Below are 10663 nucleotides of genomic sequence, written 5' to 3'. Positions count from 1 at the left end.
ATGTATATAGGGTTATAACACTGAGACCCCCAATTTGGCCAAATTTAAAAATTGTCCTATATGCATGTCTGATACATCATTGGAAAGCTTAAAATCTCAATTTTCTGGGGGAAGAAAAATTTAGAACAGGACGGCATTTAAAAAAGAACTCCTAAACCCTAAATCAAGGTGACAGCATGAGAGAGCATAATTAAAGACAGTCTGATTTTAACGAGATATTATCGCGTACTAACCTTGTTTCGATCCCAAAACCGTGTAGCATGTCTCAACGAGTGTCAAGACACAGCTGGACTTTTGGAGGATTTATGGGTGAAACACGGTTATATAACATGGGTCGAAATCAGAAATCGCAGACATCAAGGAGTGGTCGAGATGTTCTTTTTCAAATATTTACCCTTTTAGACTTTTTTTTTTTCATGCTTGGATCGATTCTTTATCATCTAAAATATCTGGGAAAATGTGACAGTAACAAAAAAAAAAAAAAAACAATCAAGTGATAGTTATGAGGTATATCCCTGAGATATTCACAGACATTATTTTTTTCATCGTGATGTAAATTGTTTATAAGTTTAAAATATGCGAGTAAATAAATGTATGTATATATATTTTTAAACTAAATATTAGACTTCAATTAATGATTCTAAGTAGGGTTGTTCCGATCATGTTTTTTTTGCTCCCGATCCGATCGTTTTAGTTTGAGTATCTGGCGATCCCGATATTTCCCGATTCAATTGCTTTTTTTTTGCTCCCGATTCAATTTCAATCATTCCCGATAATTTTTCCCGATCATATACATTTTGGCAATGCATTAAGAAAAAAATGAATAAAACTCAGACGAATATATACATTCAACATACAGTATATAAGTACTGTATTTGTTTATTATGACAATAAATCATCAAGATGGCATTTACATTATTAACATTCTTTCTGTGAGAGGGATCCACGGATAGAAAGACTTGTAATTCTTAAAGGATAAATGTGACTTTGTATATTGTGACTAAATATTGCCATCTACTGTATTTGTTGAGCTTTCAGTAAATGATACTGTAGCCATTTAACTGTTCTGCCCAAATGCATGATGGGAAGTGCAACCATGACTGTGCGTAGTGGCACCAATTGATATATATTCTCTGCGTTGGGAAATAACATAGGGTGTAAAGAAAAAGATCAACTACTACCTTTCTTCCCCACATTCCTTTCCCACGATATTTTGTAATAGTTGGGAGAGGGATTTTAAGGCTTTAGCTAATTAAAAAATGGCTTCAAAGACTGCCAAAATTCACTCTACTGATTTTACGCTGCCTTTTATCTCTATATATAGGTAAAACGGCGCCATTATAGATTGAATGCGACAATGCGTGAGTGGGTCGTGCAGCGCATGCGTTAATTGCATTAAATATTTTAACGGGATTAATTAAAAAAAATATTAATTACCTCCGTTAACGCGGTAAATTTGATAGCCCTACTTTAAGCCAAAATTAAAGACTCTGGATGAGTGTAAGACATTTTGTCTGTAATGTTAAATACAATTAGAAAACGATTTAATTAAAAAAAAAAAAAAAAAATATATATATATATATATATATATATATATATATATATATATATATATATATATATATATATATATATATATATATATATATATATATATATATATATATATATATATTGGTGGCTTAGTGGTTAGCACATCTGCCTCACAGTTCTGAGATCAAGGGTTCAATCCCCGGCTTCGGCCTTCCTGTGTGGAGTTTGCATGTTCTCCCCGTGCCTGCGTGGGTTTCCTCCCACATCCCAAAAACATGCATGGTAGGCTGATTGAACACTCTAAATCAGGGGTGTCCAAACTTTTTGCAAAGGGGGCCAGATTTGGTGTGGTAAAAATGTGGGGGGCTGACGACCTTTACTTAGAACAATATATTTAAGCAAATTTTAGCAAGCGATTCTGTGCGTCACATTTACTTTGTCATTTTTTAAAATTAATAATTTCAACAATTACGCAACTAGCCTTTGCGGCGTTCTCTTTCGACCCTCGGGCTCTTGCGAAATCCTACTGTGAAATTAAACTAGCTTCAAGTTGCTTCACTTTCTTGCAACGCATCTTCCCTGTAATCTTGTTCTACATGTCAGTGTGCCTTTTTTTGGTAATATTGTCTCACAATGAACTCTTTAAAAACAGTGAGTGTCTCTTTGCAAATGAGGCGGACACAGTTGTTACGTATTTTAGTGAAGAAATAGTCCAGTTTCCACCTATCCTTGAAGCGTTGGCCAACGCAGCCAACTTTTTTTTTTTTTTTGATCATCGCCATTTTAGAAAATTGGAAGATTCACACGGGGTAATATTGCTTAGAGTGCTGCTGCCTTTTAGTGGATAAATGAGGAGTAGCATTTAGTGTGTAAGCTACTTCATATGCTGGTAGCAGTACTGCTGACCAATTTATTAAGTCTGTGTATGGGTCAGACGTTATTGATTTTATGACAGAGGCCGGGGGCCGAATGAAATTTGTTCATGGGCTGCATTTGGCCCCCGGGCCGGACTTTGGACATGTCTGCTCTAAATTGTCCGTAGGTATGAGTGTGTGCGTGAATGGTTGTATGTCTCCTTGTGCCCTGCGATTGGCTGGCAACCAGTTCAGGGTGTCCCCTGCCTCCTGCCCGTAGTTGGCTGGGATAGGCTCCAGCACCTCCGCGACCCTCGTGAGGAAAAGCGGCATGGAAAATGAATGAATGAATGAATATATATATATATTTAAAAAAGGCATGTCCGATATTTTTCTGCCGATTCCGATACTTTGATCGATCGGCATCCCAATCGATCGGGACATCTTTAATTCTAAGCTAAAAATGACATACATTTCGAATGATAAATATAATTACTTCTTTTTATGGCTGGCTTGAAACAAAAGCGGTTGCGGGTGTCTGTAAACGGGGGTCTCCAGGGTAAAACGGACAAATTGAAAATAGCTCGGAGGCTGCATGCGCCATTAAACTGCCATGGCAGCATATAGACATATTGTTCTATCAAACACAACAGTTCTTTTGGCTTGAAATAGTTTATTTTAAAGAGGGGTGCAAGAGCAGAAACTGCTTTTTCAGCCTTGTCTGCATTTTCCGCCATATATATTTTTGCAGTTTATGCAGAATTTTTCCCACATAATAAAACAGTAATCATAATTGAGGTAAAAAAAAAAATTCATATTTTTGAGGTTACATCCATCCATCCATCCATTATCTTCCGCTTGTTCCGGGGTCGGGTCGCGGGGGCGGCAGCTTTAACAGGGAAGCCCAGACTTCCCTCTCCCCAGCCACTTCAACCAGCTCCTCCGGCGGGATCCCAAGGCGTTCCCAGGCCAGCCGAGAGACATAGTCTCTCCAGCGTGTCCTGGGTCGTCCCCGGGGCCTCCCGACGGTGGGACATGCCCGGAACACCTCTCCAGGGAGGCGTCCGGGAGGCATCCGAACCAGATGCCCGAGCCACCTCAGCTGGCTCCTCTCTACGCGGAGGAGTAGCGGCTCGACGCCGAGTCCCTCCCGGATGACCGAGCTTCTCACCCTATCTCTAAGGGAGAGCCCGGACACCCTGCGGAGGAAACTCATTTCGGCCGCTTGTATCCGGGATCTTGTTCTTTCGGTCACGACCCAAAGCTCGTGACCATAGGTGAGGGTAGGAACGTAGATCGACTGGTAAATCGAGAGCTTTGCCTTTCGGCTCAGCTCCTTCTTCACCACTACGGACCGGTGCAGCGTCCGCATTACTGCAGACGCCGCACCGATTCGCCTGTCGATCTCCCGCTCCCTCCTACCGTCACTCGTGAACAAGACCCCAAGATACTTGAACTCCTCCACTTGGGGCAGGATCTCATCCCCGACCCGGAGAGGGCACTCCACCCTTTTCCGACTGAGGACCATGGTCTCGGATTTGGAGGTGCTGATCTTCATCCCAACCGCTTCACACTCAGCTGCGAACCGCTCCAGTGAGAGTTGGAGGTCACGGCTTGATGAAGCCAAAAGCACTAAATCATCTGCAAAAAGCAGAGATTCAATGCTGATTTTTGAGGTTACATTTTTATTTTATTTTTTTGTAATACCCTGACTGAGATTTTTTAAAATTATATTTAATTTATTTATTTCGACAATGTTGAGTGGTCTTAAGACAAATGTTTATTTTTGCATTTTTGCATAGTTAAGAGATTATTAATTCATTCATTGTGTATGTTTATATAATTTAAGTTAAATTCAAATATTGTAATTTGAATTTGCTAATAAAATCCAAACATTTATTCTGCAAGTTTTCATAGACAAAGGTTTGAATCGAATGGTGTAACACCTGAACCAATACATACAGTGGGGAGAACAAGTATTTGTATGCACTGCAAAAACCCACCTACTTGAAACTGAAATAATAACTATAACTTAAATTCCCTTGTCTTCAGTGTAAACGTACAAGAAATAAGTGAATTTATCTCCCAGTGCTTCAAGTAAATTTTACTTAGATTTCTTGAAATAAGAAAAACAGGTACCTGAAAATAAGCCTAACACTTATTTTAAGCAAAAACATTGTATATTTAATCTTAAAAAAACTTATCAGAAATGTTCTTAAGAATATACGTATATTGTTCAAAACCTTATTTGAAAGCATGTTTTCTTGATATAGGTGAAAAATGACCAACTTTTAGATGAATGGGTTTTTTGAAAACAAAGGTTTGAATCGAACAGTGTATCACCTGAACTCATACATGTGAAAGTTAGTATTTGTTGTTCATTTCATTAATTTTTCTTGTTTGTTTTATTGCTTTACAACTTTTATAGACAACGTTTTACCGGCAAAGCCTTAATTTTAAATTTATATATAGGAAAGTCAATTACATGCAGTGACATTTTCGGCCACAAGGGGGGGGGGGGGCTATGCCTCTCCGTGTATGACGTGAAAGTTACCGTAACTCAATACAGATATATTTTGCATTGATCATTTAGCCCAGGGGTGTCCAAACTTTTTGCAAAGGGGGCCAGATTTGGTGTGGTAAAAATTTGGGGGGCCGACCTTGGCTGACGTCTTTTATGTCGAACATATATTTAAGCAAATTTTAGCAATCCATTCTGTGTGTCACATTTGCTTTATTATTTTTTTAAATTCATAATTTCAACAATCTCGCAACTAACTTTTGTGGCGTTCTCTTTCGACTCTCGGGCTCTTGTGAAATACTGCTGCTGTGAAATTAAACTAGCTTCAAATTGCTTCAATTTCTCGCTACGGATCGTCCTTGTAATCTTGTCGTGTAATATCGCCTCACATTGAACGCTTTAAAAATAACAACTGTCTTTTTGTAAATGAGGCAGACAGTTGTTGCGTATTTTAGTGAAGAAACAGTCCAATTTCCACCTGTCCTTGAAGCGTCGGCCGTCGCAGTCAACATTGTTTTTTTTTTGTTGATTGTCGCCATTTTAGAAAATTGGGAGTAAAGGCCACACGGGGTAATGTTGCTTAGAGTGCTGCTGCCTTTTCATGGGTAAATGAGGAGCAGCATTTAGTGTGTAAGACACTTCATATGCTGGTATCAGTACTGCTGACCAATTTATTAAGTCTGTGTGTGGGCCCAGACATCATTGATTTTATGACAGATGCTGGGGGCCGGATGAAATTTGTCCACGGGCCGCATTTGGCCCCCGGGCCGGAGTTTTGGACATGTCTGATTTAGCCTATCAATTAATTAGGTTCATAATGGTGAAAAATGTAGCCCTGACCCCCGTTCACCCAACCTCTTTGGTCTTATTGATGTCCCGTCCCTAAAAAGTGTACATGCAGTTATGCTATTATATCCTCCCAACCAATGTTGAAACCAAAATTATTTTTCGAACAGATCATGTTACTAGCACCTTAGACGGTCATTTGCTTTGCATGTTATTATTTTTTTTTAATTAGGGGAGGGCAATATTATTTTTGTAATGATTTTTTTCTTTGTTTGAAAATATTTTTTTTGATTGAAGCAACTTTTTGGGGGGGATTGAATGATTTAGACACAAATGTCCTACCCATAATATGGCCCAAACACAAAAAGGATTGCTAAAATCAAAATTTTTAATTAAAATTTAAGTGTTCAAATACAAATATTTGAGCCTTTTTTTCCATTCAAAATTTTTTTTTCTGAGGGAAATTTTTCTTTTTTGATTGAAGTGATTTTTCATTTGAAAATACATATTTTTTGTTTGAAGCAACTTAGTTTTTGATTGAATAAACACACAAATGTCCTAGCCAACATGTGGCCCAAACGCAAAACAAAATTACTTCAATCAAAAAAGTTGCTTCAATCACAAAAAAAAAAAAAAAAAAAAAAAAAAAAATCAAAGAAAAATAGCTTTCAAATGCATTTTTTTGAGTTTCAAATTAATTTTTGCATTCATGCTTTTTGATCGAATAAGACAAATCTACCTCCATATGGCTCCGCCCAGGGGATACAATTTTTGACTGGGGTAACTACATTGGCATGTCACCGGCGGGTGTACCATAGTCAATCAATGACGATCTTGGCGTAAAGCAGGGCCGGCCCAGGCCATTTGGGGGCCCCCTAAGCAAAATAATGCCAAGGGGCCCATATTTTTGGTCAACCATTTCGTCACAGTGTACTGTGAAAACCATACATGCAATCCATTCCATACGTCCATATTTTGTATATTAATCATATTTTGTTGCACTGCATACTTCAAACTTCTCACCCCAAATTACATGTAATGACAAGAAAATGGACGCTTGCATGGATAAGCGGCAATGCGCGTCACATTATTCACGATGCTCTATTAACAACGTATAAAATGAGGTTACCAGATTGGGGGCCCCCTAGTGGTCAGGGGCCCTAAGCAGCTGCATCGTCTGTGTATAGGCTGGGCCGGCCTTGGCGTAAAGTATAGCTGTCCTAATCAGCCTGATTTAGAATTCAGCTCAAGAATGATAGGAAACAAAAAAAAAAAGCTCATTTTCAACTTATTATTATAAATATTCTTGTAAGTAAATTTTATTGCTGACACTGCGTTTTGGGGTCATCAACATGTTGTGCCCCCCCTGGCCCAAAAGTCAAACTCCGCTTATGGTCCCGCCCCCAAAAAGTGTACATGCAGGTTATGCTGTTATATCGTCCCTTACCAATGTTGAGACCAAACCTACGCCCTTGGTTTATCATGTTGCCATTGACGGCAATTGGCGTCCAATCCAATACAATTGGGAGAGGCTGGCTGTCTCTCCGAGTTCAAAAGAATTAGAAGTCTAGTGGGAAACTTCCACACTTATTTCAAGTGTGTGTGAACTTCATGCTGTTTCTTCCGGACGACGGCAACCCCCCTTCTTTCCTCACATGTGTTAATACATCACGAGCTGGTCTCACCTTTCAGGGGGCGCATGTCGCTTGGGTGGGGGGCTGTGCAGGAAATCGGGTTATACGTCCACGTGCCCTTGATTATAGCGAAGGGTCCCGTTGGGACATGCATGCGCCCAAAAAGCGTTAATATTAATCATTAAGACGATCATGATTGATGGATGACCGCTAAAATCGTTTAAATTGGATCATTTCAACAACCATTTAAATGAATGAGAGAGAAGTATTTTATAGGAAATCATTTCATGTTAGATTAGAGGAAACCAACTGGTGAAATCTCTACTATATGAAAAAAATGAGCGTGACCAGGCTATTATTTGTGATGAGTACAATATGGCACGTTGTAATCATAAAAGATGACCGTGTGGAAAGAGTGGGTGGAGCCTGTGTTGAGTCTATATGGTCCATTGAGTTCTGAGAGGGCACATTCAACTTTGGACGGCAGTCATGAAGATGCTTCAGCCATGCCAGCATGCAAACACACAAAGGAAGGTACGTGGATTTTAGATTATTATTATCTGTATTTATGAAGTGTATGTATTGATGAAGAAAATGCTGTTATTTTTTTCCCCTGATAGAGTTTAAAACCTGAGGTGGAAAGGCGACGTCGGGAAAGAATAAACAGAAGTTTGGAGAACCTGAAAACTCTTTTGATTGCAGCTCATGTAAATATAACACTTAAATATTACTGTATTTTAATAATTATGGTTGAACGCCTGTATTTATAAAGAAAAGACTAGTTAAAAAAATGTTTAATAAATGAATTCATTGTGCAAGTTATATTTAGCTACATATATTTTAATGTAACTGAACATTTTCGATTTTTTGTATTTCTAGATTTACATTTTTGCAAGTAATTTTTCATATTTTTCGTGTACTTTTTAATGCTGGGTGCACCTTTTTGGTACACATTTTAAGTTAAAGTTTTTCAAAGTTTTTTTTTGTTAATATGTCTAAAAAAAACATTTAGATCAATGAAAAAAATTCCCGATTTCGGGTGGTTTCACAATAACACTTTTATTTTTATGGTCTGAACTAGAGTTGTCCGATATTAGCTTTTTTGGCCGATAAAAGCATTTTAAAATGACATTGGATAATATCAACATTGGTTTTTCAATATCGGTTTTGGGCAGAGGTGGGTAGAGTATAGCCAAAAATTGCACTCATGTAAGAGTAGCGTTACTTCAAAAATAATATTACTAATATTAGTAAAAGTAAAAGTAGTCTTCCAAAAAATGTACTCAATTACAAGTAAAAGTTATTTGATGAAAACAATACTCAAGTAATGGTGAGTAACTGCTTACAAATTAGTTTGATTTTTTTTTTTTTGTAAGCAATGGTATTTCTTCACGACAAAGTTATCTATGTGAACTGCTGTTACAATGATACTGTACAATAACCAATTACATAACCACATAAAGCCCAAAAAACAAACAAACAAACAAAAAAAATCATTGTATTTCGACAAAAGAAAAAAATGACAGAAATGAAGCATTATTCGTCCAAAGAGCAGGGGTGAAAGTGGGCCAGAACGGTCAGGAACGCAGTTCCAGTATAGGATTCAGGGCCAAAACGCAGTTCCGGTATAAGATTCAGGGCCCGAATGCTGTTCCGGTACACGGTGCTTTGATTCCGAAAATATGACGGCAACTGTCAAAACGCTATGTAAAAAAAAAAAAAAAAATGCTAAGTGTAAGTATGCTGAGTGAGCATGGTGTAATTATTGACATCAACAATGGCGAGCTATTTTTTGATTGAATTTTTTTTTACAAATTTTAATAAAACGAAAACATTAAGAGGGTTTTTTTTAAAATAAAATTTCTATGAACGAAATTGTAAAATGTAACGACTTCTGTGTAGCCCAAAGTAGCGGAATAAGAGTAGCGTTTTTTTCTTCACAAATCTATTCAAGTAAAAAGCATGGCTTGGTAAAACTACTTTTACATTACAGCACATTTTTCTCCAAAAAGTTACTAAAGAAAATGTAACGGAGTACATGTACCGTGTTACTACCCACCTCTGGCTTTGGGCCAATATTTATGTTGCCTTCAAAGTTCATGTAGAAGCCTTCCGCCTTTCTACAAGGGCTGGTCACAACTTAGCACAGCTAGCACTTTTATACAGACTTCATTTTTATGTACATATGGATTTTTCCTTTATTTTGGCTTATATTTAGTAATTTTTTGGGGTAATTTTTCTGACATGTATTTGTTAAAACATTTTAAAAAAAATTTCCATATATTCTTATAGGGGATGAGAGTGTACATGCTTATTGGTGCTGCATCAAAGGTTTTGGCAGTAGGTTGTACAGTCCTTTTTCTGGAGAGTAAAAGTCAGTTTCTTTTTTCAATGATAAAAAATGAGCTCTCAAATGATGATCAACTACAAAAAAACAACATTACTGTACTGAAAAAGTGAAAGTGTTTCTACTGGGGTTGGACAAAACAATGGAAACACCTACCATTTTGGCACCATAATAATTGAACGTAATTCTTAAAGAATGGCATGAGGAACATTCTAATGAAGTGGAGCATCTCGTACGGCCAGCACAATCCCCAGACCGCAACATTACTGAGCATTTATGGTCAGTTTTAGAAATTCGATTAAGATGTCGATTTCCACTGCAATCATCTCTAAAAGAGTTAGAGGGTATTCTAACTGAAGAATGGCTTAAAACTCCTTTGGAAACAATTCACAAGTTGTATGAATGAATAATTGAGGCTCTAATTTCCGTAAAAATCGGACCTACACCATATTAAATTAGTTTTTGTTGATTTTTTAAAGGTGTTTCCATTATTTTGTCCAACTGCTGTATATGCTATGAAAATGCTTTTAAAAGCATGTGCATCCAAAACTGTGTGTGATGCCGCCTGCATGAATTTTTTGACAGGTAAATGGCGGGCGAAGGTTGGAGAAAGCAGAGATCTTGGAACAGACGGTCCTCTTCCTGCAGCAACACGCCAAAAATAAGAAGCAGCAGCTACATTTCTATCAAAATGACATCTCCTCTCGCCTGCAAAGAGCTGCCAACTTCTTGCAAACTGAAAGCAAAGGCTTCTCCTCCTCCTCGTCTTCAACTTCTTCATCTTCTTCCTGGCCTTCTGGTTCCCCTCTGGCTCTTGGTGGTCCCTCCAGGACATCCCATAAGAAGCCCAATACAGCGGGGAGCCTGTGGAGACCCTGGTCCTGATCTACAACATGAGTGGACAATGTCAGTGCAATGAAATGTAGAACTCCACGTGTAAATACTGCCATTTTATGAATGACCAAAATCCTTTGTGTCGATGTTTATG

At 38.0% G+C, this 10663-nt stretch overlaps 1 protein-coding gene across 1 annotated transcript; it reads left to right on the top strand.

The window, feature by feature from the left end:
- Window positions 1-7817: 7817 nt before the first annotated feature.
- On the top strand, window positions 7818-10560 carry LOC130915018 (transcription factor HES-2-like). Its single transcript, XM_057834686.1, has 3 exons — window positions 7818-7862; window positions 7949-8035; window positions 10261-10560. Exons 1-3 carry the CDS (start codon window positions 7818-7820, stop codon window positions 10558-10560), a joined length of 432 nt encoding a protein of 143 aa, XP_057690669.1.
- The last annotated feature ends 103 nt before the right edge of the window (window positions 10561-10663 follow it).

The sequence above is a fragment of the Corythoichthys intestinalis genome, chromosome 4 (assembly GCF_030265065.1).
Source record: "Corythoichthys intestinalis isolate RoL2023-P3 chromosome 4, ASM3026506v1, whole genome shotgun sequence".
In the NCBI taxonomy this organism is placed as follows: Eukaryota; Metazoa; Chordata; class Actinopteri; order Syngnathiformes; family Syngnathidae; genus Corythoichthys; species Corythoichthys intestinalis.
This window is presented reverse-complemented; position numbering and strand designations above follow the sequence as displayed.